This window comes from Pleurodeles waltl, chromosome 6 (assembly GCF_031143425.1).
Source record: "Pleurodeles waltl isolate 20211129_DDA chromosome 6, aPleWal1.hap1.20221129, whole genome shotgun sequence".
Lineage (NCBI taxonomy): Eukaryota > Metazoa > Chordata > Amphibia > Caudata > Salamandridae > Pleurodeles > Pleurodeles waltl.
In genome coordinates, this window is record NC_090445.1 from 6534646 (window position 1) to 6561086 (window position 26441).

Here is a 26441-nt window from a genome sequence, read left to right on the forward strand (position 1 = left end):
GCAGAGTGGAAAGTCTCACGCTTCCGGCGGGAAACGTGGAGTCTTTAAAGTTGCTTCTTTGTTGCAGAAAGTTGCAGTTTGTTGAACAGGGCCGCTGTTCTCTGGAGCTTCTTGGTCCTTTGGATGCAGGGCAGTCCTCTGAGGCTTCAGAGGTCGCTGGTCCCTGTTGGAAGCGTCGCTGTTGCAGTTTTTGTCGAAGTAGGGAGACAGGTCGGTGGGGCTGGGGCCAAATCAGTTGTCGTCTCCGTCTTCACTGCAGGGCTTCAGGTCAGCAGTCATTCTTCTTCTTTAGGTTGCAGGAATCTATCTTCCTCGGTTCTGGGGGCCCCTAAATACTGGATTTAGGGGTGTGTTTAGGTCTGGGAGGGAAGTAGCCCATTGCTACTGTCCTTGAGGGTGGCTACACCCTCTTTGTGCCTCCTGCCTGTGGGGAGGGGGGCACATCCCTAATCCTATTGGGGGAATCCTCCATCCACAAGATTGAGGATTTCTAAAAGTAAGAGTCACCTCAGCTCAGGACACCTTAGGGGCTGTCCTGACTGTGGGGTGACTCCTTGTTTTTCTAATTATCTCCTCCAGCCTTGCTGCCAAAAGTGGGGGCAGTGGCCGGAGGGGCAGGCATCTCCACTAGCTGGGATGCCCTGTGGTGCTGTAACAAAGGGGGTGAGCCTTTGAGGTTCACCGCCAGGTGTTACAGTTCCTGCAGGGGGAGGTGAGAAGCACCTCCACCCATTACAGGCTTTGTTCCTGGCCACAGAGTGACAAAGGCACTCTCTCCATGTGGCCAGAAACATGTCTGGTGTGTGGCAGGCTGGCAAAAACTAGTCAGCCCACACTGGAAGTCGGGTATGTTTTCAGGGGGCATCTCTAAGATGCCCTCTGGGGGGTATTTCACAATAAAATGTACACTGGCATCAGTGTGCATATTTGTGCTGAGAAGTTTGATACCAAACTTCCCAGTTTTAGGTGTAGCCATTATGGTGCTGTGGAGTTCGTGTTTGACAGACTCCCAGACCATATACTCTTATGGCTACCCTGCACTTACAATGTCTAAGGTTTGGCTTAGACACTATGGGGGCATAGTGCTCATGCACTTATGCCCTCACCTGTGTTATAGTGCACCCTTCCTTATGGCTGTAAGGCCTGCTAGATGGGTGACTTACCTATGCCACAGGCAGTGTGATGTTGGCATGGCACTCTGAGGGGAGTGCCATGTCGACTTATTCATTTTCTCCCCACCAGCGCACACAAGCTGTGAAGCAGTGTACATGTGCTGAGTGAGGGGTCCCTAGGGTGGCATAAGACATACTGCAGCCCTTAGAGACCTTACATGGCATCAGGGCCCTTGGTACCAGTTACAAGGGACTTACCTGAGTGCCAGGGTTGTGCCAATTGCGGAGACAAAGGTACAGGTTAGGGAAAGAACACTGGTGCTGGGGCCTGGTTAGCAGGGTCCCAGCACACTTTCAAATCATAACTTAGCATCAGCAAAGGCAAAAAGTCAGGGGGTAACCATGCCAAGGAGGCATTTCCTTACAGTTGGTGTGTAGATGACAATATGTTATCACATCATGGTTTAGTAATATATTTATTAAAATTGAGTGTTTAAACAAACTGAGAAACATTCCTGCCCTGATGGCAATGTTGTTAGTAAACTAAAGGAAGTCGTAGGTTATGTGGGCAAGATCTCATGGGTATGCGGGCTAGATTCTTGTGATGCATGCAGCAAACGTTAGTCTACTTATAAAACAAAAGAGTTTTTTGTACTGCAGAATTGCTGAGCTCACATATTAAAATGTGCAATCATATGTGAGAATTAAGAAAAAGGCAACTCTGTAAACTATTTGCCTAGGATCACACAATTTGAGAACCGTTTACGGGTCAAGTACTTTACAGTTAGGTCGAGTAGATTATTTAAGTTACTCGACCTACAGGTCTAGTAACATTTTAATGATTTTTCGAGCACTGTCCTCCCAGCACCTTCAATCAGAGCAAGGGGTGAAAACCTTGTCCCCAAAGACTGCAAGCTGTGCCCCAACTCCTCCCAGCACCTTCAAGCAGAGCAAGAGGTGCAAACCTTGTCCCCAAAGACTGCAAACTGTGCCCCAACTCTTTCCGGCACCTTCAACCAGAGCAAGGGGTGCAAACCGTGCCCCCAAAGACTGCAAGCTGTGCCCCAACTCTTCCCAGCACCTTCAAGCAGAGCAAGAGGTGCAAACCTTGTCCCCAAAGACTGCAATCTGTGCCCCCACTCCTCCCAGCACCTTCAACCAGAGCAAGGGGTGCAAACCATGCCCCCAAAGACTGCACGCTGTGCCCCCACTCTTCCCAGCACCTTCAACCAGAGCAAGGGGTGCAAACTGTGCCCCAACTCCTCCCGTCACCTTCAACCAGAGCTAAGGGTGCAAACTGTGCCCCAACTCCTCCCAGCACCTTTAACCAGAGCAAGGGATGCAAACCGTGCCCCAACTCTTTCCGGCACCTTCAAGCAGAGCTAGGGGTGCAAACTGTGCCCCAACTCCTCCCGGCACCTTCAACCAGAGCTAGGGGTGCAAACTGTGCCCCAACTCCTCCCAGCACCTTCAACCAGAGCAAAGGATGCAAACCGTGCCCCCGAAGACTGCAAGCTGTGCCTCCACTCCTCCCAGAACCTTCAACCAGAGCAAGGGGTGCAAACCGTGCCCCCAAAGACTGCAAGCTGTGCCCCAACTCCTCTCAGCACCTTCAAACAGAACAAGGGGTGCAAACCCTGGTCCCAAAGACTGCAAGCTGTGCCCCAACTCCTCCTAGCACCTTCAACCAGAGCTAGGGGTGCAAACTGTGCCCCCAAAGACTGCAACCTGTGCCCCAACTCTTTCCGGCACCTTCAACCAGAGCTAGGGGTGCAAACTGTGCCCCCGAAGGATGTAAACTGTGCCCCAAAGAGTGCAAACTGTGCCCCAGCTCCTCCCAGAGCCCTCAACTAGAGCTAAGGGTGCAAACTGTTCCCCCAAAGAGTGCAAACTGTAGGGGTGCAAACTGTGCCCCCAAAGAATGCAAACTGTAGGGGTGCAAACTGTGCCTCCAAAGAGTGAAAACTGTGCCCCAACTGTACCAACACCTTCAACCACACCTCGGGGTGCAAACTGTGCCGCAAAGTGTGCAACCTGTGCCCCAACTCTTCCCAACACCTTCAACCAGAGCTCAGATGGCTGATGCAAATGAAAGGAGAGAACCCTAAACTGTTGAGGTGGCCCATATCTCTACAGGGAATGGCCTTTATAGTGGATCACAGACCTGGGACCGCCCATGCCAATGCTGATGGCCTTTCCAGGTTCTTCCACTTAGAAAATGAAGACTCTCTTGGGAAAGGTTAGCCTCATCCTCTTTCGTTTGGGGGCTAGGGGGTTGTGTAAGGAAATGCCTCCTTGGCATGGTTACCCCCCAACTTTTTGCCTTTGCTGATGCTAGTTATGATTGAAAGTGTGCTGGGATCCGGCTAACCAGGCCCCAGCACCAGTGTTCTTTCCCTAAACTGTACCTTTGTTCCCACAATTGGCACAGCCCTGGCACACAGTTAAGTCCCTTGTAAATGGTACCCCTGGTACCAAGGGCCCTGTGGCCAGGGAAGGTCTCTAAGGGTTGCAGCATGTATTATGCCACCCTGGGGACCCCTCAATCAGCACATGCACACTGCCTCACAGCTTGTGTGTGTTGGTGAAGAGAAAAAGACTAAGTCGATATGGCACTCCCCTCAGAGTGCCATGCCAACCTCACACTGCCTGTGGCATAGGTAAGTCAGATCTCTAGCAGGCCTTACAGCCCTAAGGCAGGGTGCACTATACCACAGGTGAGGGCATATGTGCATGAGCACTATGCCCCTACAATGTAGTAAATTCTTAGACATTGTAAGTGCAGGGTAGCCATAAAGAGTATATGGTCTGGGAGTTTGTCAAACACGAACTCCACAGTTCCATAGTGGCTACACTGAATACTGTGAAGTTTGGTATCAAACTTCTCAATATAATAGATCCACACAGATGCCAGTGTGGGATTTATTGAAAAATGTACACAGAGGACATCTTAGAGATGCTCCCTGTATACAAGTCCAATTCCTAGTGTTAGGCTGACCAGTTCCTGGTAGCCTGCCACATCCAGATGGGTTTCTGGCCACATGGGGTGAGTGCCTTTGTCACTCTGTGGCTAGGAACAAAGCCTGTACTGGGTGGAGGTGCTTCTCACCTCCCCCTGCAGGAACTGTAACACTTGGCGGTGAGCCTCAAAGGCTCAAGCCTGGTGTTACAGCGCCCCAGGGCACTCCAGCTAGTGGAGGTGCCCGCCCCTCCGGACACAGCCCCCACTTTTGGTGGCAAGTCCGGAGGAGACAATGAGAAAAACAAGGAGGGGCCACCCTTCATACAGGACAGCCCATAAGGTGCCCTGAGCTCAGGTGACCACTGCCTTAAGAAATCCTCCATCTTGTTTTGGAGGATTCCCCAATAGGATTAAGGATGTGCCCCCCACCCCACAGGGAGGAGGCACAAAGAGGGTGTAGGCACCCTCCAGGACAGTAGCCATTGGCTACTGCCCCCCAGTCCTAAACACATCCCTAAATTGAGTATTTAGGGGGCTACCCTGAACCCAGGAAATCAGATTCCTGCTACCTGAAGAAAGAAGAAGGACTGCTGACCTGAAAGCCCCGCAGAGACGACGGAGAAAACAACTGACTTGGCCCCAGCCCTACCGGCCTGTCTCCATACCGAACCTGCACAGCGACGCATCCAGCGGGACCAGTGACCTCGGAGGACTCAGAGGACTGACCTGCACCTAAAGGACCAAGAAGCTCCAGAGAACAGCGGCTCTATTCAAAACCAGCAACAAGAAACCAACTTTAAAGAGACTCCAACTTCCCGCCAGAAGCGTGAATCTTCACACTCTGCACCCGACGCCTCTGTCTCGAGTTCAGGAGAACCAACACTGCAGAGGACTCACAGGTGACTCCAACAACATGGAAACCCTGAGTCGACCTCCCTGCACCCCCAAAGCGACGCCTGCATAGTTGATCCAGAGGCTCCCCCTGACCGCGACTGCCCAGTAACAAAGGAACCCGACGCCTGGAGTATTGCGGCACCCGCAGCCCCCAGGACCGAGAGGAGCCAACCACCGGTACAGAAGTGACCAGCAGACGGCCCTCATCCTAGCCCAGTCGGTGGCTGGCCCGGGCAGCCCCCTGTGCCCTGCCTGCATCGCCAGAGTGACCCCCGGGTCCCTCCATTGCTTTCAACGCATAACCCGACACCTACTTTGCATACTGCACCCGGCAGACCCTGTGCCGCTGAGGGTGTATTTTGTGTGCCTGTTTGTGACCCCAAAACCCCCCATTGCTGTGTATACTATTGTTTTAATTCAAAGGTCCATACTTACCTGTGTGAAGTACCTCACAATTTATGTACTTACCTAAATTCTGAATCTTGTGGTTCTAAAATAAATTAAGAAAATAATATTTTTCTATATAAAAACTATTGGCCTGGAGTTAAGCCTTTGAGTGTGTGTTCCTCATTTATTGCCTGTGTGTGTACAACAAATGCTTAACACTACCCTCTGATAAGCCTACTGCTCGACCACACTACCACAAAATAGAGCATTAGAATTATCTACTTTTGCCACTACCTTACCTCTAAGGGGAACCCTTGGACTCTGTGCACACTATCTCTCAGTTTGAGATAGCATATACAGAGCCACATTCCTAGAAAGATATTCCCACCAGGGAAAGAATGTACCAAGACAGCCCCATCACTGGTCACAGGGGGCCACTGTTCGGTTAATACTACAATCCTTCTGGTGGCCACCCGTGCATGAGGATGTCGAGCAGTAGGTCCTGGCTTGTCTAACAGGCTGGATGTCCGCTGCCTCTCCCGGTCCATTCTGCACCGTGGTATTCAATAACCAGATTTATTGTCTGATTACTACCGAGTTAGGAATATGGAGTCATATACGTGATCATTTATTTATTCTCCAGAATGACTAATTTTGTCACTTAGGAATATGCCATCTCCTTCTACCACAGCTAAACAATTCATCAGCTTTGATCACTTACATCTACTTCTGCCTACCATTATTTCAGATTGAGCCTCCTAATGTATGTCCCATTTCTGGAAAGAATTAAGGATGAGGTTACCTATCATCCTGGCTAATTCTTCTGGTTTCCATCCCCAGAATAATGGTCAGCCCGAGCAAACTAACCAGAGCGTAGAAGAGTTGCTAACTTTGCTATTAATGCTCACTCAGTAAGGCAGGAGCAGAAAATGCAGAAAAACAGGCACAAGAGTTCAACATATAGAATTACAGATGAGTAACAGTGAATAACAGTGATGCACTTATGGAGGGATTGTGAGTGACGTCTAACAGACAATGAGTGCGAAGCTCACGTTCTCTATCATCGCTCAGAAGCCTGAGGAGAAAAACAGCTGTTGTTTAATGTTTCCCCTTTTTGATTTGATGGTTTGAAAGGTCCGCCAAAATCCTCTGCCTCGGATTCATCTGCTACCCAGGCGCAGAGAAATGATGGGGGCTCTCATCTCTGTAAATATCTGGCCTCCTGCACCCACCCTCTGAGCTTTCCCTCTCCTCTCCGCGTCCCTTCCTGATGTTCCCGCTGCGCTGGCGAAGCCCTGGAACAGCCTGGAGTCCCCCCACACCTAGCAAGAGTGGGTACCAACTCCTGGACACCGCTGGCGCTGCGTCAGGGGGAATAACCAGGTTCTGAATCTGGGGTTCACGAGAGCAGCTCCCAGTGGGAGCAGGTTGTGAGACCTGAATCTGGGGTTCACGAGAGCAGCACCCAGTGGGAGCAGGTTGTGGGACCTGAATCTGGGGTTCACGAGAGCAGCTCCCAGTGGGAGCCGATTGTTAGACCTAAATCTGGGGTTCACGAGAGCAGCTCCCAGTGGGAGCCGATTGTTAGACCTAAATCTGGGGTTCACGAGAGCAGCTCCCAGTGGGAGCAGGTTGTGAGACCTGAATCTGGGGTTCACGAGAGCAGCTCCCAGTGGGAGCAGGTTGTGAGACCTGAATCTGGGGTTCACAAGAGCAGCTCCCAGTGGGAGCCGATTGTTAGACCTAAATCTGGGGTTCACGACAGCAGCTCCCAGTGGGAGCAGGTTGTGAGTCCTGAATCTGGGGTTCACAAGAGCAGCTCCCAGTGGGAGCAGGTTGTGAGACCTGAATCTGGTGTTCAGGAGAGCAGCTCCCAGTGGGAGCAGGTTGTGAGACCTGAATCTGGGGTTCACGAGAGCAGCTCCCAGTGGGAGCAGGTTGTGAGACCTGAATCTGGGGTTCACGAGAGCAGCACCCAGTGGGAGCAGGTTGTGAGACCTGAATCTGGGGTTCACGAGAGCAGCTCCCAGTGGGAGCCGATTGTTAGACCTAAATCTGGGGTTCACGAGAGCAGCTCCCAGTGAGAGCCAATTGTTAGACCTGAATCTGGGGTTCACAAGAGCAGCTCCCAGTGGGAGCAGGTTGTGAGACCTGAATCTGGGGTTCACAAGAGCAGCTCCCAGTGGGAGCCGATTGTTAGACCTAAATCTGGGGTTCACGAGAGCAGCTCCCAGTGAGAGCCGATTGTTAGACCTGAATCTGGGGTTCACAAGAGCAGCTCCCAGTGGGAGCAGGTTGTGAGACCTGAATCTGGGATTCACGAGAGCAGCTCCCAGTGGGAGCCGATTGTTAGACCTAAATCTGGGGTTCACAAGAGCAGCTCCCAGTCGGAGCAGGTTGTGAGACCTGAATCTGGGGTTCAGGAGAGCAGCTCTCAGTGGGAGCAGGTTGTGAGACCTGAATCTGGGGTTCACGAGAGCAGCTCCCAGTGGGAGCCGATCGTTAGACCTGAATCTGGGGTTTACGAGAGCAGCTTCTAGTGGGAGCCGATCATTAGACCTGAATCTGGGGTTCACGAGAGCAGCTCAGCAGTTATGTATGGTCCCCAAAATCATCTGCTGCTGCTCACAACAGCTACAAAAGGGCAGAGAGGAGGCAGGTATGAGGTGGGCAGGTGAGGGGGAGGCAGGGGTGAGGTGGGCAAGTGAGAGAGGGAGGCAGGTGTGAGGAGGGCAGGTGAGGGGGAGGCAGGGGTGAGGGGGGCAGGTGAGAGAGGGAGGCAGGGGTGAGGGGGGCAGGTGAGAGAGGGAGGCAGGGGTGAGGGGGGCAGGTGAGAGAGGGAGGCAGGTGTGAGGTGGGCAGGTGAGGGGGGCAGGGGTGAGGGGGGCAGGTGAGAGAAGGAGGCAGGTGTGAGGTGGGCAGGTGAGAGAGGGGAGGCAGGGGTGAGGTGGGCAGGTGAGAGAGGGAGGCAGGGGTGAGGTGGGCAGGTGAGAGGGAGGCAGGGGTGAGGTGTGCAGGTGAGAGAGGGAGGCAGGGGTGAGGTGGGCGGGTGAGAGGGAGGCAGGGGTGAGGTGGGCAGGTGAGAGGAAGGCAGGGGTGAGGTGGGCAGGTGAGAGGAAGGCGGGGGTGAGGTGGGAAGGTGAGGGGGTGGGGTGGGCAGGTGAGGGGGTGAGGTGGGCAGGTGAGAGAGGAGTGAGTTGGGGCAGGTGAAAGAGGAGTGAGTTGGGGCAGGTGAGAGAGGGGTGAGGTGTGCAGGTGAGAAGGAGGCAGGGGTGAGGTGGGCAGGTGAGGGGGGTGAGGTGGGCAGGTGAGGGGGACGGAGGAGTCAGAGGGGCTTGTACCCGTGAATGGCAGGGCAGTGGGCAGGGACGGCGCTGGGCAGATGTGGGCAGGTCAGATAGTCTTGCACTGTCTAATACAGATTGTTAGCGCCCTCCCACTGCCCCTGCCACACTACCCAGGCACTCTCTGCCCCCCACACACCTGCAGACTGGCAGGAGAGCGCGAACACGATGATGTCATCAAGGACCCAGGAGGGGTCGGGGTGCGGCGGGGAGAAGGCCAGCCTCTGGGTGCCCTCCTGGCGCAGGTCGATCAGAAAGGTGGAGTAAACCATGGGCACGGCGAAGCAGCCCACCCGCTGGCGGTTCAGGGTGGGGAAGTAATCCACCGTCCGCCGGTAGTACCCCTGCAACGGAAGGCACAGCTGTTTACCTGCAATCCTAGTTCCACTTCATGTACATTTATAAACATTAGAATATCCCCAACAGTCTGCAAGAGTTCAAAAACTCATTATAAAGAGAAAACTCTCCTTCAAAAAATACGAAGTAAAACATTACTCCCCTAAAGGCATTTCCTGCTTTCATAAATGTCAGCGGAATTAAAAAGGAAGAAAAATAAAATGGAAAAAATAAGATAATAACTGGCTTAGTAAAATATTATTGAAAATTGGGTTCATATAGGTAGGAGACTCTTAAAAACAAGGATTGACAAAGACAATAGGTCAGGTATTGGCGTCCATCCTTTTGGTTTTGCCAACGCTTGATTTGTTTTGTCATGGCTTTTATAAAAACTTTATTTTTGCAGAAGGTGTCATCTCACAATGTCTTGCTAACCCCTGGCACTGAAGAGAACTACTTTCAGTGCGGATGTGCTCCTTGTGAAAGAGCAGAATGCTGTCACTCATAGTGAAGTTAGCCAATGGCTGAAGTGGGCTGGCCCATGCAGTATGTCATAGGGGGCATTAGAGAAATATGTTACTTCTGAGACTGAGAAAGAAAACTATGTGGATCCCAAGCGTTGTAGGCCACATTGGTTCAACTTCATGGACCACGGGAGGAGAGACCCTATGATGAAGAGCGCCACCTTGGGGTGGGTGAGAGTTTCTACTCTAAATTGAAACTGTAATTTTATTTATATCGCACTTGCTACCCCTGAAGAGGCACTGTAGTTCTTTTTGGCAACTAGAGCGCTGCTCCGGAACCCAAAAAGGATGAGTGGTGGATTAGTGCAGGGGACATAAATTGTTAATTTGAGCGGTGGAGATGTCAGTCTGTTTGAGTGAATCGGATACAGGAGAGAAGAGTCTAGAAAGCGTTATTTGGGAGAGGATAGTAGTAAGATGAGGTTTGGGATGAGCCGAGCAGGGACATAGGAGGGAGTATTCATCACACGCCTGAGAGAGGCTCCCCCTCTCCCAGAGCACCACAGCCGGTGAGAGTCTGAAATACAGGGGGGTAAGAACCTGCCTTGAGCAGGACTGCGGGGGAGTGACATGCGCAAATGGCTCTTTATTTGGCAGGAAGGGGGGCTTTGGGAGATATTCCCACAAATAAAATGGTGAAAAAAACAGCGCCAAATGGTGAATTTTATAGCACAATTGTCACATAAATGGTCTAAGAATCCAGAGGTTCTGAAGGGCATTAATGAAAGATTTCAGTACGTCTGGGGCCTGCCACGTGCGTCTCCGCCTCCCAGAGAGTTATCCAGGCTTCCACCAGAAGAAACCTTCAGAACATGATCTCATAATGGAGGCTGATGTGGTGCATGTGTTACAGGCCAAGGAGAAAATGCTGCAGGTGACTGTTAGTGCACAGTGAGAAGGCCAAGGCTGCTGCTGCTGGTGGCTGTTAGTGTATGGTGAGAAGGTCACGGCTGCTGGTGACTGTTAGTGCGCGGTGAGAAGGCCACAGCTGCTGCTGGCTGTTAGTGCACGGTGAAAAGGCCAGGGCTGCTGCTTCTACTGGTGGCTGTTAGTGTACGGGGGAAAACCAGTACTCCTGCTAGTGGCTGTTAGTGCATGGTGAGAAGGCCACGGCTGCTGCTGGTGGTGGCTGTTAGTGCATGGTGAGCAGGCCAGGGCTGCTGCTGGTGGAGGCTGTTAGTGCACGGTGAGAAGGCCAGGGCTGCTGCTGGTAGCTGTTAGTGCACGGGGAAAAGGCCAGGGCTTCTGCTGGTGGTGGCTGTTAGTGCACGGTGAGAGGGCCACGGCTGCTGCTGCTGGTGGCTGTTAGTGCACGGAGAAAAGGCCAGTGCTGCTAGTGGCTGTTAGTGCACGGTAAGAAGGCCACGGCTGCTGCTGGTGGCTGTTAGTGCACGGTAAGAAGGACAGGGCTGCTGCTGCCTGTTAGTGCACGGTAAGAAGGCCAGGGCTGCTGCTGCTGCTGGTGGCTGTTAGTGCACAGTGAAAAGGCCAGGGCTGCTGCTGCTGGTGGCTGTTAGTGCACGGGGAAAAGGCCAGGGCTGCTGCTGGTGGTGGCTGTTAGTGCACGGTAAGAAGGCCATGGCTGCTGCTGGTGGCTGTTAGTGCACAGTGAAAAGGCCAGGGCTGCAGCTGCTGGTGGCTGTTAGTGCACGGTGAGAAGGCCAGGGCTGCTGCTGCTAGTGGCTGTTAGTGCACGGAGAAAAGGCCAGGGCTGCTGCTGCTGGTAGCTGTTAGTGCACGGTGAGAGGGCCACAGCTGTTGCTGGTGGTGGCTGTTAGTGCACGGGGAAAAGGCCAGTGCTGCTGCTGGTGGTGGCTGTTAGTGCACGGTAAGAAGGCCAGGGCTACTGGTGGCTGTTAGTGCACGGTAAGAAGGCTAGGGCTGCTGCTGCTGGCTGTTAGTGCACGGTGAGAAGGCCAGGGCTGCCTGCTGCTGGTGGCTGTTAGTGCACGGGGAAAAGGCCAGGGCTGCTGCTGCTGGTGGCTGTTAGTGCACAGTGAGAGGGCCACTGCTGCTGCTGCTGGTGGCTGTTAGTGCACAGAGAAAAGGCCAGTGCTGCTGGTGGCTGTTAGTGCACGGTAAGAAGGCCACAACTGCTGCTGGTGGCTGTTAGTGCAAGGTGAGAAGGCCAGGGCTACTGCTGCCTGTTAGTGCATGGTAAGAAGGCCAGGGCTGCTGCTGCTGAATGTTAGTGCACGGGGAAAAGGCCAGGGCTGCTGCTGGTGGTGGCTGTTAGTGCACGGTAAGAAGGCAATGGCTGCTTCTGGTGGCTGTTAGTGCACGGTGAGAAGCCCAGGGCTGCTGGTGGCTGTTAGTGCACGGTGAGAAGGCCAGGGCTGCTGCTGCCTGTTAGTGCACGGTGAGAAGGCCACAGCTGCTGCTGCTGGTGGTGCCTGTTAGCGCACGGTGAGAAGGCCACGGCTGCTGGCTGTTAGTGCACGGAGAAAAGGCCAGTGCTGCTGGTGGCTGTTAGTGCACGGTAAGAAGGCCACGGCTGCTGCTGGTGGCTGTTAGTGCACGGTGAAAAGGCCAGGGCTGCTGCTGCTGCTGGTGGCTCTTAGTGCACAGTGAAAAGGCCAGGGCTGCTGTTGCTGGTGGCTGTTAGTGCACGGTGAGAGGGCCACGCTGCTGCTGCTGGTGGCTGTTAGTGCACAGTGAAAAGGCCAGGGCTGGTGCTGCTGGTGGCTGTTAGTGCACGGTGAGACGGCCAGGGCTGCTGGTGGTGGCTGTTAGTGCACAGTAAGAAGGCCAGGGCTGCTGCTGCTAGTGGCTGTTAGTGCACGGTGAGAAGGCCAGGGCTGCCTGCTGCTGGTGGCTGTTAGTGCACGGTGAGAGGGCCACGGCTGCTGCTGCTGGTGGCTGTTAGTGCACGGGGAAAAGGCCACGGCTGCTGCTGGTGGTGGCTGTTAGTGCACGGTAAGAAGGCCAGGGCTGCTGGTAGCTGTTAGTGCACGGGGAATAGGCCAGGGCTGCTGCTGCTGGTGGCTGTTAGTGCACGGTGAGTGGGCCACGGCTGCTGCTGCTGGAGGCTGTTAATGCACGGGGAAAAGGTCAGGGCTGCTGCTGGTGGTGGCTGTTAGTGCACGGGGAAAAGGCCAGGGCTGTTGCTGGTGGCTGTTAGTGCACGGTGAAAAGGCCAGGGCTGCTGCTGCTGGTGGCTGTTAGTGCACGGTCAGAAGGCCAGGGCTGCTGCTGCTGGTGGCTGTTAGTGCACGGTGAGAAGGCCAAGGCTGCTGTTGCTGGTGGCTGTTAGTGCACGGTGAGAGGGCCATGGCTGCTGCTGCTGGTGGCTGTTAGTGCACAGTGAAAAGGCCAGGGCTGCAGCTGCTGGTGGCTGTTAGTGCACGGTGAGAAGGCCAGGGCTGCTGCTGATGGTGACTGTTAGTGCGCGGTGAGAAGGCCACAGCTGCTGCTGGCTGTTAGTGCACAGTGAGAAGGCCACGGCTGCTGCCAGTGACTGTTAGTGCACGGTGAAAAGGCCAGGGCTGCTGCTGCTGGTGGCTGTTAGTGCACAGTGAAAAGGCCAGGGCTGCTGTTGCTGGTGGCTGTTAGTGCACGGTGAGAGGGCCACGGCTGCTGCTGCTGGTGGCTGTTAGTGCACAGTGAAAAGGCCAGGGCTGGTGCTGCTGGTGGCTGTTAGTGCACGGTGAGAAGGCCAGGGCTGCTGGTGGTGGCTGTTAGTGCACAGTAAGAAGGCCAGGGCTGCTGCTGCTAGTGGCTGTTAGTGCACAGTGAGAAGGCCAGGGCTGCCTGCTGCTGGTGGCTGTTAGTGCACGGTGAGAGGGCCACGGCTGCTGGTGGCTGTTAGTGCACGGGGAAAAGGCCACGGCTGCTGCTGGTGATGGCTGTTAGTGCACGGTAAGAAGGCCAGGGCTGCTGGTAGCTGTTAGTGCACGGGGAATAGGCCAGGGCTGCTGCTGCTGGTGGCTGTTAGTGCACGGTGAGAGGGCCACGGCTGCTGCTGCTGGAGGCTGTTAGTGCACGGGGAAAAGGTCAGGGCTGCTGCTGGTGGTGGCTGTTAGTGCACGGGGAAAAGGCCAGGGCTGCTGCTGGTGGCTGTTAGTGCACGGTGAAAAGGCCAGGGCTGCTGCTGCTGGTGGCTGTTAGTGCACGGTCAGAAGGCCAGGGCTGCTGCTGCTGGTGGCTGTTAGTGCACGGTGAGAGGGCCACGGCTGCTGCTGCTGGAGGCTGTTAGTGCACGGGGAAAAGGTCAGGGCTGCTGCTGGTGGTGGCTGTTAGTGCACGGGGAAAAGGCCAGGGCTGCTGCTGGTGGCTGTTAGTGCACGGTGAAAAGGCCAGGGCTGCTGCTGGTGGCTGTTAGTGCACGGTGAAAAGGCCAGGGCTGCTGCTGCTGGTGGCTGTTAGTGCACGGTCAGAAGGCCAGGGCTGCTGCTGCTGGTGGCTGTTAGTGCACGGTGAGAAGGCTAGGGCTGCTGCTGCTGGTGGCTGTTAGTGCACGGTGAGAAGGCCAGGGCTGCTGTTGCTGGTGGCTGTTAGTGCACGGTGAGAGGGCCACGGCTGCTGCTGCTGGTGGCTGTTAGTGCACGGTGAAAAGGCCAGGGCTGCTGCTGCTGGTGGCTGTTAGTGCACAGTGAAAAGGCCAGGGCTGCAGCTGCCGGTGGCTGTTAGTGCACGGTGAGAAGGCCAGGGATGCTGCTGATGGTGACTGTTAGTGCGCGGTGAGAAGGCCACAGCTGCTGCTGGCTGTTAGTGCACGGTGAGAAGGCCAGGGCTGCTGTTGCTGGTGGCTGTTAGTGCACGGTGAGAGGGCCACGGCTGCTGCTGCTGGTGGCTGTTAGTGCACGGTGAAAAGGCCACGGCTGCTGCTGCTGGTGGCTGTTAGTGCACAGTGAAAAGGCCAGGGCTGCAGCTGCCGGTGGCTGTTAGTGCACGGTGAGAAGGCCAGGGATGCTGCTGATGGTGACTGTTAGTGCGCGGTGAGAAGGCCACAGCTGCTGCTGGCTGTTAGTGCACGGTGAGAAGGCCAGGGCTGCTGCTGCTGGTGGCTGTTAGTGCACAGTGAAAAGGCCAGGGCTGCAGCTGCCGGTGGCTGTTAGTGCACGGTGAGAAGGCCAGGGATGCTGCTGATGGTGACTGTTAGTGCGCGGTGAGAAGGCCACAGCTGCTGCTGGCTGTTAGTGCACGGTGAGAAGGCCACGGCTGCTGCCAGTGACTGTTAGTGCACGGTGAAAAGGCCAGGGCTGCTGCTGCTGGTGGCTGTTAGTGCACAGTGAAAAGGCCAGGGCTGCTGTTGCTGGTGGCTGTTAGTGCACAGTGAGAGGGCTACGGCTGCTGCTGCTGGTGGCTGTTAGTGCACAGTGAAAAGGCCAGGGCTGGTGCTGCTGGTGGCTGTTAGTGCACAGTGAGAAGGCCAGGGCTGCTGCTGCTGGTGGCTGTTAGTGCACAGTAAGAAGGCCAGGGCTGCTGCTGCTAGTGGCTGTTAGAGCACGGTGAGAAGGCCAGGGCTGCCTGCTGCTGGTGGCTGTTAGTGCACGGTGAGAGGGCCACGGCTGCTGCTGCTGGTGGCTGTTAGTGCACAGTGAAAAGGCCAGGGCTGGTGCTGCTGGTGGCTGTTAGTGCACGGTGAGAAGGCCAGGGCTGCTGGTGGTGGCTGTTAGTGCACAGTAAGAAGGCCAGGGCTGCTGCTGCTAGTGGCTGTTAGTGCACGGTGAGAAGGCCAGGGCTGCCTGCTGCTGGTAGCTGTTAGTGCACGGTGAGAGGGCCACGGCTGCTGCTGCTGGTGGCTGTTAGTACACGGGGAAAAGGCCACGGCTGCTGCTGGTGGTGGCTGTTAGTGCACGGTAAGAAGGCCAGGGCTGCTGGTAGCTGTTAGTGCACGGTAAGAAGGCCAGGGCTGCTGGTAGCTGTTAGTGCACGGGGAATAGGCCAGGGCTGCTGCTGCTGGTGGCTGTTAGTGCACGGTGAGAGGGACACGGCTGCTGCTGCTGGAGGCTGTTAGTGCACGGGGAAAAGGTCAGGGCTGCTGCTGGTGGTGGCTGTTAGTGCACGGGGAAAAGGCCAGGGCTGCTGCTGGTGGTGGCTGTTAGTGCACGGTGAAAAGGCCAGGGCTGCTGCTGCTGGTGGCTGTTAGTGCACGGTCAGAAGGCCAGGGCTGCTGCTGCTGGTGACTGTTAGTGCACGGTGAGAAGGCCAGGGCTGCTGCTGCTGCTGGTTGCTGTTAGTGCACGGTGAGAAGGCCAGGGCTGCTGTTGCTGGTGGCTGTTAGTGCACGGTGAGAGGGCCACGGCTGCTGCTGCTGGTGGCTGTTAGTGCACAGTGAAAAGGCCAGGGCTGCAGCTGCTGGTGGCTGTTAGTGCACGGTGAGAAGGCCAGGGCTGCTGCTGATGGTGACTGTTAGTGCGCGGTGAGAAGGCCACAGCTGCTGCTGGCTGTTAGTGCACGGTGAGAAGGCCACGGCTGCTGCCAGTGACTGTTAGTGCACGGTGAAAAGGCCAGGGCTGCTGCTGCTGGTGGCTGTTAGTGCACAGTGAAAAGGCCAGGGCTGCTGCTGCTGGTGGCTGTTAGTGCACGGTGAGAAGGCCAGGGCTGCTGCTGCTGGTGGCTGTTAGTGCACGGTAAGAAGGCCATGGCTGCTGCTGCTGGCTGTTAGTGCACGGGGAAAAGGCCAGGGCTGCTGCGGCTGGTGGCTGTTAGTGCACGGTGAGAAGCCCAGGGCTGCTGCTGCTGGTGGCTGTTAGTCCATGGTGAGAAGGCCAGGGCTGCTGCTGCTGGTGGCTCTTAGTGCACAGTGAAAAGGCAAGGACTGCTGCTGCTGGTGGCTGTTAGTGCAGAGTGAAAAGGCCACGGCTGCTGGTGGTAGTGGCTGTTAGTGTACAGTGAAAAGGCCACGGCTGCTGCTGCTGGTGGCTGTTAGTGCACGGTGAGAGGGACACGGCTGCTGCTGCTGGAGGCTGTTAGTGCACGGGGAAAAGGTCAGGGCTGCTGCTGGTGGTGGCTGTTAGTGCACGGGGAAAAGGCCAGGGCTGCTGCTGGTGGCTGTTAGTGCACGGTGAAAAGGCCAGGGCTGCTGCTGCTGGTGGCTGTTAGTGCACGGTCAGAAGGCCAGGGCTGCTGCTGCTGGTGACTGTTAGTGCACGGTGAGAAGGCCAGGGCTGCTGCTGCTGCTGGTTGCTGTTAGTGCACGGTGAGAAGGCCAGGGCTGCTGTTGCTGGTGGCTGTTAGTGCACGGTGAGAGGGCCACGGCTGCTGCTGCTGGTGGCTGTTAGTGCACAGTGAAAAGGCCAGGGCTGCAGCTGCTGGTGGCTGTTAGTGCACGGTGAGAAGGCCAGGGCTGCTGCTGATGGTGACTGTTAGTGCGCGGTGAGAAGGCCACAGCTGCTGCTGGCTGTTAGTGCACGGTGAGAAGGCCACGGCTGCTGCCAGTGACTGTTAGTGCACGGTGAAAAGGCCAGGGCTGCTGCTGCTGGTGGCTGTTAGTGCACAGTGAAAAGGCCAGGGCTGCTGCTGCTGGTGGCTGTTAGTGCATGGTGAGAAGGCCAGGGCTGCTGCTGCTGGTGGCTGTTAGTGCACGGTAAGAAGGCCATGGCTGCTGCTGCTGGCTGTTAGTGCACGGGGAAAAGGCCAGGGCTGCTGCGGCTGGTGGCTGTTAGTGCACGGTGAGAAGCCCAGGGCTGCTGCTGCTGGTGGCTGTTAGTCCATGGTGAGAAGGCCAGGGCTGCTGCTGCTGGTGGCTCTTAGTGCACAGTGAAAAGGCAAGGACTGCTGCTGCTGGTGGCTGTTAGTGCAGAGTGAAAAGGCCACGGCTGCTGGTGGTAGTGGCTGTTAGTGTACAGTGAAAAGGCCACGGCTGCTGCTGGTGGTGGCTGTTAGTGCAAGGTGAGAAGTCCACGGCTTCTGCTGCTGGTGGTGGCTGTTAGTGCACGGTGAGAAGGCCACGACTGCTGCTGCTAGTGGCTGTTAGTGCACAGTGAGAAGGCCAGGGCTGCCTGCTGCTGGTGGTGGCTGTTAGTGCACACTGAGAAGGCCAGGGCTGCCTGCTGCTGGTGGTGGCTGTTAGTGCACAGTGAGAAGGCCACAGCTGCTGCTGGTGGCTGTTAGTGCACGGTAAGAAGACCAGGGCTACTGCTGCTGGTGGCTGTTAGTGCACGGTGAGAAGGCCAGGGCTACTGCTGCTGGTGGTGGCTGTTAGTGCACAGTAAGAAGGCCACAGCTGCTGCTGCTGGCTGTTAGTGCACGGTGAGAAGGCCAGGGCTGCCTGCTGCTGGTGGCTGTTAGTGCACGGGGAAAAGGCCTGGGATGCCTGCTGCTGGTGGCTGTTAGTGCACGGGGAAAAGGCCACGGCTGCTGGTGGTGGTGGCTGTTAGTGCACGGTAAGAAGGCCAGGGCTGCTGCTTCTGGTGGCTGTTAGTGCACGGTGAGAAGGCCAGGGCTGCCTGCTGCTGGTGGCTGTTAGTGCACGGGGAAAAGGCCAGGGCTGCTGCTGGTGGCTGGTAGTGCACGGTGAAAAGGCCAGGGCTGCTGCTGCTGGTGGCTGTTAGTGCACAGTGAGAAGGCCCGGGCTGCTGTTGCTGGTGGCTGTTAGTGCACGGTGAGAGGGCAACGGCTGCTGCTGCTGGTGGCTGTTAGTGCACAGTGAAAAGGCCAGGGCTGCAGCTGCTGGTGGCTGTTAGTGCACGGTGAGAAGGCCAGGGCTGCTGCTGCTGGTGACAGTTAGTGCGCGGTGAGAAGGCCACAGCTGCTGCTGGCTGTTAGTGCACGGTGAAAAGGCCACGGCTGCTGCCGGTGACTGTTAGTGCACGGTGAAAAGGCCAGGGCTGCTGCTGCTGGTGGCTGTTAGTGCACAGTGAAAATGCCAGAGCTGCTGCTGGTGGTGGCTGTTAGTGCACGGTGAGAAGGCCAGGGCTGCTGCTGCTGGTGGCTGTTAGTGCACGGTAAGAAGGCCATGGCTGCTGCTGCTGGAAGTTAGTGCACGGGGAAAAGGCCAGGGCTGCTGCTGCTGGTGGCTGTTAGTGCACGGTGAGAAGCCCAGGGCTGCTGCTGCTGGTGGCTGTAAGTCCATGGTGAGAAGGCCAGGGCTGCTGCTGCTGGTGGCTCTTAGTGCACAGTGAAAAGGCAAGGACTGCTGCTGCTGGTGGCTGTTAGTGCAGAGTGAAAAGGCCAGGGCTGCTGCTGCTGGTGGCTGTTAGTGCACGATAAGAAGGCCAGGGCTGCTGGTGGCTGTTAGTGCACGGTAAGAAGGCCAGGGCTGCTGGTGGCTGTTAGTGCACGGTAAGAAGGCCAGGGCTGCTGCTGCTGGTGGCTGTTAGTGCACTGTGAGAAGGCCACGGCTGCTGGTGGTGGTGGCTGTTAGTGCACGGGGAATAGGCCAGGGCTGCTGCTGCTGGTGGCTGTTAGTGCACGGTGAGAGGGACACGGCTGCTGCTGCTGGAGGCTGTTAGTGCACGGTGAAAAGGTCAGGGCTGCTGCTGGTGGTGGCTGTTAGTGCACGGGGAAAAGGCCAGGGCTGCTGCTGGTGGCTGTTAGTGCACGGTGAAAAGGCCAGGGCTGCTGCTGCTGGTGGCTGTTAGTGCACGGTCAGAAGGCCAGGGCTGCTGCTGCTGGTGACTGTTAGTGCACGGTGAGAAGGCCAGGGCTGCTGCTGCTGCTGGTGGCTGTTAGTGCACGGTGAGAAGGCCAGGGCTGCTGTTGCTGGTGGCTGTTAGTGCACGGTGAGAGGGCCACGGCTGCTGCTGCTGGTGGCTGTTAGTGCACAGTGAAAAGGCCAGGGCTGCAGCTGCTGGTGGCTGTTAGTGCACGGTGAGAAGGCCAGGGCTGCTGCTGATGGTGACTGTTAGTGCGCGGTGAGAAGGCCACAGCTGCTGCTGGCTGTTAGTGCACGGTGAGAAGGCCACGGCTGCTGCCAGTGACTGTTAGTGCACGGTGAAAAGGCCAGGGCTGCTGCTGCTGGTGGCTGTTAGTGCACAGTGAAAAGGCCAGGGCTGCTGCTGCTGGTGGCTGTTAGTGCACGGTGAGAAGGCCAGGGCTGCTGCTGCTGGTGGCTGTTAGTGCACGGTAAGAAGGCCATGGCTGCTGCTGCTGGCTGTTAGTGCACGGGGAAAAGGCCAGGGCTGCTGCGGCTGGTGGCTGTTAGTGCACGGTGAGAAGCCCAGGGCTGCTGCTGCTGGTGGCTGTTAGTCCATGGTGAGAAGGCCAGGGCTGCTGCTGCTGGTGGCTCTTAGTGCACAGTGAAAAGGCAAGGACTGCTGCTGCTGGTGGCTGTTAGTGCAGAGTGAAAAGGCCACGGCTGCTGGTGGTAGTGGCTGTTAGTGTACAGTGAAAAGGCCACGGCTGCTGCTGGTGGTGGCTGTTAGTGCACGGTAAGAAGGCCATGGCTGCTGCTGCTAGTGGCTGTTAGTGCACAGTGAGAAGGCCAGGGCTGCCTGCTGCTGGTGGTGGCTGTTAGTGCACACTGAGAAGGCCAGGGCTGCCTGCTGCTGGTGGTGGCTGTTAGTGCACAGTGAGAAGGCCACAGCTGCTGCTGGTGGCTGTTAGTGCACGGTAAGAAGACCAGGGCTACTGCTGCTGGTGGCTGTTAGTGCACGGTGAGAAGGCCAGGGCTACTGCTGCTGATGGTGGCTGTTAGTGCACAGTAAGAAGGCCACAGCTGCTGCTGCTGGCTGTTAGTGCACGGTGAGAAGGCCAGGGCTGCCTGCTGCTGGTGGCTGTTAGTGCACGGGGAAAAGGCCTGGGCTGCCTGCTGCTGGTGGCTGTTAGTGCACGGGGAAAAGGCCACGGCTGGTGGTGGTGGTGGCTGTTAGTGCACGGTAAGAAGGCCAGGGCTGCTGCTTCTGGTGGCTGTTAGTGCACGGTGAGAAGGCCAGGGCTGCCTGCTGCTGGTGGCTGTTAGTGCACGGGGAAAAGGCCAGGGCTGCTGCTGCTGCTGGTGGCTGGTAGTGCACGGTGAAAAGGCCAGGGCTGCTGCTGCTGGTGGCTGTTAGTGCACAGTGAGAAGGCCCGGGCTGCTGTTGCTGGTGGCTGTTAGTGCACGGTGAGAGGGCAACGGCTGCTGCTGCTGGTGGCTGTTAGTGCACAGTGAAAAGGCCAGGGCTGCAGCTGCTGGTGGCTGTTAGTGCACGGTGAGAAGGCCAGGGCTGCTGCTGCTGGTGACAGTTAGTGCGCGGTGAGAAGGCCACAGCTGCTGCTGGCTGTTAGTGCACGGTGAAAAGGCCACGGCTGCTGCCGGTGACTGTTAGTGCACGGTGAAAAGGCCAGGGCTGCTGCTGCTGGTGGCTGTTAGTGCACAGTGAAAATGCCAGAGCTGCTGCTGGTGGTGGCTGTTAGTGCACGGTAAGAAGGCCATGGCTGCTGCTGCTGGAAGTTAGTGCACGGGGAAAAGGCCAGGGCTGCTGCTGCTGGTGGCTGTTAGTGCGCGGTGAGAAGGCCACAGCTGCTGCTGGCTGTTAGTGCACGGTGAGAAGGCCAGGGCTGCTGGTGGCTGTTAGTGCACGGTAAGAAGGCCAGGGCTGCTGCTGCTGGTGGCTGTTAGTGCACTGTGAGAAGGCCACGGCTGCTGGTGGTGGTGGCTGTTAGTGCACGGGGAATAGGCCAGGGCTGCTGCTGCTGGTGGCTGTTAGTGCACGGTGAGAGGGACACGGCTGCTGCTGCTGGAGGCTGTTAGTGCACGGGGAAAAGGTCAGGGCTGCTGCTGGTGGTGGCTGTTAGTGCACGGGGAAAAGGCCAGGGCTGCTGCTGGTGGCTGTTAGTGCACGGTGAAAAGGCCAGGGCTGCTGCTGCTGGTGGCTGTTAGTGCACGGTCAGAAGGCCAGGGCTGCTGCTGCTGGTGACTGTTAGTGCACGGTGAGAAGGCCAGGGCTGCTGCTGCTGCTGGTGGCTGTTAGTGCACGGTGAGAAGGCCAGGGCTGCTGTTGCTGGTGGCTGTTAGTGCACGGTGAGAGGGCCACGGCTGCTGCTGCTGGTGGCTGTTAGTGCACAGTGAAAAGGCCAGGGCTGCAGCTGCTGGTGGCTGTTAGTGCACGGTGAGAAGGCCAGGGCTGCTGCTGATGGTGACTGTTAGTGCGCGGTGAGAAGGCCACAGCTGCTGCTGGCTGTTAGTGCACGGTGAGAAGGCCACGGCTGCTGCCAGTGACTGTTAGTGCACGGTGAAAAGGCCAGGGCTGCTGCTGCTGGTGGCTGTTAGTGCACAGTGAAAAGGCCAGGGCTGCTGCTGCTGGTGGCTGTTAGTGCACGGTGAGAAGGCCAGGGCTGCTGCTGCTGGTGGCTGTTAGTGCACGGTAAGAAGGCCATGGCTGCTGCTGCTGGCTGTTAGTGCACGGGGAAAAGGCCAGGGCTGCTGCGGCTGGTGGCTGTTAGTGCACGGTGAGAAGCCCAGGGCTGCTGCTGCTGGTGGCTGTTAGTCCATGGTGAGAAGGCCAGGGCTGCTGCTGCTGGTGGCTCTTAGTGCACAGTGAAAAGGCAAGGACTGCTGCTGCTGGTGGCTGTTAGTGCAGAGTGAAAAGGCCACGGCTGCTGGTGGTAGTGGCTGTTAGTGTACAGTGAAAAGGCCACGGCTGCTGCTGGTGGTGGCTGTTAGTGCACGGTAAGAAGGCCATGGCTGCTGCTGCTAGTGGCTGTTAGTGCACAGTGAGAAGGCCAGGGCTGCCTGCTGCTGGTGGTGGCTGTTAGTGCACACTGAGAAGGCCAGGGCTGCCTGCTGCTGGTGGTGGCTGTTAGTGCACAGTGAGAAGGCCACAGCTGCTGCTGGTGGCTGTTAGTGCACGGTAAGAAGACCAGGGCTACTGCTGCTGGTGGCTGTTAGTGCACGGTGAGAAGGCCAGGGCTACTGCTGCTGATGGTGGCTGTTAGTGCACAGTAAGAAGGCCACAGCTGCTGCTGCTGGCTGTTAGTGCACGGTGAGAAGGCCAGGGCTGCCTGCTGCTGGTGGCTGTTAGTGCACGGGGAAAAGGCCTGGGCTGCCTGCTGCTGGTGGCTGTTAGTGCACGGGGAAAAGGCCACGGCTGGTGGTGGTGGTGGCTGTTAGTGCACGGTAAGAAGGCCAGGGCTGCTGCTTCTGGTGGCTGTTAGTGCACGGTGAGAAGGCCAGGGCTGCCTGCTGCTGGTGGCTGTTAGTGCACGGGGAAAAGGCCAGGGCTGCTGCTGCTGCTGGTGGCTGGTAGTGCACGGTGAAAAGGCCAGGGCTGCTGCTGCTGGTGGCTGTTAGTGCACAGTGAGAAGGCCCGGGCTGCTGTTGCTGGTGGCTGTTAGTGCACGGTGAGAGGGCAACGGCTGCTGCTGCTGGTGGCTGTTAGTGCACAGTGAAAAGGCCAGGGCTGCAGCTGCTGGTGGCTGTTAGTGCACGGTGAGAAGGCCAGGGCTGCTGCTGCTGGTGACAGTTAGTGCGCGGTGAGAAGGCCACAGCTGCTGCTGGCTGTTAGTGCACGGTGAAAAGGCCACGGCTGCTGCCGGTGACTGTTAGTGCACGGTGAAAAGGCCAGGGCTGCTGCTGCTGGTGGCTGTTAGTGCACAGTGAAAATGCCAGAGCTGCTGCTGGTGGTGGCTGTTAGTGCACGGTAAGAAGGCCATGGCTGCTGCTGCTGGAAGTTAGTGCACGGGGAAAAGGCCAGGGCTGCTGCTGCTGGTGGCTGTTAGTGCACGGTGAGAAGCCCAGGGCTGCTGCTGCTGGTGGCTGTAAGTCCATGGTGAGAAGGCCAGGGCTGCTGCTGCTGGTGGCTCTTAGTGCACAGTGAAAAGGCAAGGACTGCTGCTGCTGGTGGCTGTTAGTGCAGAGTGAAAAGGCCAGGGCTGCTGCTGCTGGTGGCTGTTAGTGCACGATAAGAAGGCCAGGGCTGCTGGTGGCTGTTAGTGCACGGTAAGAAGGCCAGGGCTGCTGGTGGCTGTTAGTGCACGGTAAGAAGGCCAGGGCTGCTGCTGCTGGTGGCTGTTAGTGCACTGTGAGAAGGCCACGGCTGCTGGTGGTGGTGGCTGTTAGTGCACGGTAAGAAGGCCAGGGCTGCTGCTGCTGGTGGCTGTTAGTGCACGGTCAGAGGGCCACGGCTGCTGCTGCTGGTGGCTGTTAGTGCACAGTGAAAAGGCCACGGCTGCTGGTGGCTGTTAGTGCACGGTAAGAAGGCCAGGGCTGCTGCTGCTGGTGGCTTTTAGTAAACGGTAAGAAGGCCAGGGCTGCTGGTGGGTGTTAGTGCACGGTAAGAAGGCCAGGGCTGCTGCTGCTGGTGGCTGTTAGTGCACAGTGAGAAGGCCATGGCTGCTGGTGGCTGTTAGTGCCCGGTAAGAAGGCCAGGGCTGCTGCTGCTGGTGGCTGTTAGTAAACGGTAAGAAGGCCAGGGCTGCTGGTGGGTGTTAGTGCACGGTAAGAAGGCCAGGGCTGCTGGTGGCTGTTAGTGCACGGTAAGAAGGCCAGGGCTGCTGCTGCTGGTGGCTGTTAGTGCACTGTGAGAAGGCCACGGCTGCTGGTGGTGGTGGCTGTTAGTGCACGGTAAGTAGGCCAGGGCTGCTGCTGCTGGTGGCTGTTAGTGCACGGTCAGAGGGCCACGGCTGCTGCTGCTGGTGGCTGTTAGTGCACAGTGAAAAGGCCACGGCTGCTGGTGGCTGTTAGTGCATGGTAAGAAGGCCAGGGCTGCTGCTGCTGGTGGCTGTTAGTAAACAGTAAGAAGGCCAGGGCTGGTGGTGGGTGTTAGTGCACGGTAAGAAGGCAAGGGCTGCTGCTGCTGGTGGCTGTTAGTGCACAGTGAGAAGGCCATGGCTGCTGGTGGCTGTTAGTGCCCGGTAAGAAGGCCAGGGCTGCTGCTGCTGGTGGCTGTTAGTAAACGGTAAGAAGGCCAGGGCTGCTGGTGGGTGTTAGTGCACGGTAAGAAGGCCAGGGCTGCTGGTGGCTGTTAGTGCACGGTAAGAAGGCCAGGGCTGCTGCTGCTGGTGGCTGTTAGTGCACAGTGAAAAGGCCCGGGCTGCTGCTACTGCTGGTGGCTGTTAGTGCACTGTGAGAAGGCCAGGGCTGCTGCTGCTGCTGGTGGCTGTTAGTGCACGGCGAGAAGGCCAGGGCTGCTGCTGGTGGTGGCTGTTAGTGCACAGTGAGAAGACCACGGCGGCTGCTGCTGCTGGTGGCTGTTAGTGCACGGTAAGAAGGCTATGGCTGCTGTTGGTGGCTGTTAGTGCATGGTGAGAAGGCCAGGGCTGCTGCTGCTGGTGGCTGTTAGTGCACGGTAAGAAGGCCAGGGCTGCTGGTGGCTGTTAGTGCACGGTAAGAAGGCCAGGGCTGCTGGTGGCTGTTAGTGCACGGTAAGAAGGCCAGGGCTGCTGTTGGTGGCTGTTAGTGCACGGTAAGAAGGCCACAGCTGCTGCTGCTGGCTGTTAGTGCACAGTGAGAAGGCCAGGGCTGCCTGCTGCTGGTGGCTGTTAGTGCACGGTGAGAGGGCCACGGCTGCTGCTGCTGGTGGCTGTTAGTGCACGGGGAAAAGGCCACGGCTGCTGGTGGTGGTGGCTGTTAGTGCACGGGGAAAAGGCCTGGGCTGCCTGCTGCTGGTGGCTGTTAGTGCACGGTGAGAGGGCCACGGCTGCTGCTGCTGGTGGCTGTTAGTGCACGGGGAAAAGGCCACGGCTGCTGGTGGTGGTGGCTGTTAGTGCACGGTAAGAAGGCCAGGGCTGCTGCTTCTGGTGGCTGTTAGTGCACGGTGAGAAGGCCAGGGCTGCCTGCTGCTGGTGGCTGTTAGTGCACGGGGAAAAGGCCAGGGCTGCTGCTGCTGGTGGCTGGTAGTGCACGGTGAAAAGGCCAGGGCTGCTGCTGCTGGTGGCTGGTAGTGCACGGTGAGAAGGCCAGGGCTGCTGCTGCTGGTGGCTGGTAGTGCACGGTGAGAAGGCCAGGGCTGCTGCTGGTGGCTGTTAGTGCACGGTGAGAAGGCCTGGGCTGCTGTTGCTGGTGGCTGTTAGTGCACGGTGAGAGGGCAACGGCTGCTGCTGCTGGTGGCTGTTAGTGCACAGTGAAAAGGCCAGGGCTGCAGCTGCTGGTGGCTGTTAGTGCACGGTGAGAAGGCCAGGGCTGCTGCTGCTGGTGGCTGTTAGTCCATGGTGAGAAGGCCAGGGCTGCTGCTGCTGGTGGCTCTTAGTGCACAGTGAAAAGGCAAGGACTGCTGCTGCTGGTGGCTGTTAGTGCAGAGTGAAAAGGCCAGGGCTGCTGCTGCTGGTGGCTGTTAGTGCACGGTGAGAAGGCCAGGGCTGCCTGCTGGTGGTGGCTATTAGTGCACGATAAGAAGGCCAGGGCTGCTGGTGGCTGTTAGTGCACGGTAAGAAGGCCAGGGCTGCTGCTGCTGGTTGCTGTTAGTGCACTGTGAGAAGGCCAGGACTGCCTGCTGCTGGTGGCTGTTAGTGCACGGTAAGAAGGCCAGGGCTGCTGCTGCTGGTGGCTGTTAGTGCACGGTCAGAGGGCCACGGCTGCTGCTGCTGGTGGCTGTTAGTGCACAGTGAAAAGGCCACGGCTGCTGGTGGCTGTTAGTGCACGGTAAGAAGGCCAGTGCTGCTGCTGCTGGTGGCTGTTAGTAAACGGTAAGAAGGCCAGGGCTGCTGGTGGGTGTTAGTGCACGGTAAGAAGGCCAGGGCTGCTGCTGCTGGTGGCTGTTAGTGCACAGTGAGAAGGCCATGGCTGCTGGTGGCTGTTAGTGCCCGGTAAGAAGGCCAGGGCTGCTGCTGCTGGTGGCTGTTAGTAAACGGTAAGAAGGCCAGGGCTGCTGGTGGGTGTTAGTGCACGGTAAGAAGGCCAGAGCTGCTGGTGGCTGTTAGTGCACGGTAAGAAGGCCAGGGCTGCTGCTGCTGGTGGCTGTTAGTGCACAGTGAAAAGGCCCGGGCTGCTGCTACTGCTGGTGGCTGTTAGTGCACTGTGAGAAGGCCAGGGCTGCTGCTGGTGGTGGCTGTTAGTGCACGGCGAGAAGGCCAGGGCTGC

At 57.5% G+C, this 26441-nt stretch overlaps 1 protein-coding gene across 1 annotated transcript in view; it reads right to left on the bottom strand.

Annotated features, from left to right (window-relative positions):
• CERCAM (cerebral endothelial cell adhesion molecule) overlaps window positions 1-26441 on the bottom strand; it is a 188268-nt gene that overhangs the window by 99392 nt on the left and 62435 nt on the right. The window contains exon 5 of the mRNA XM_069236967.1: window positions 8839-9043. Within this exon, the coding sequence (XP_069093068.1) occupies window positions 8839-9043 (205 nt within the window). The remainder of the gene's footprint in view (window positions 1-8838; window positions 9044-26441) is intronic.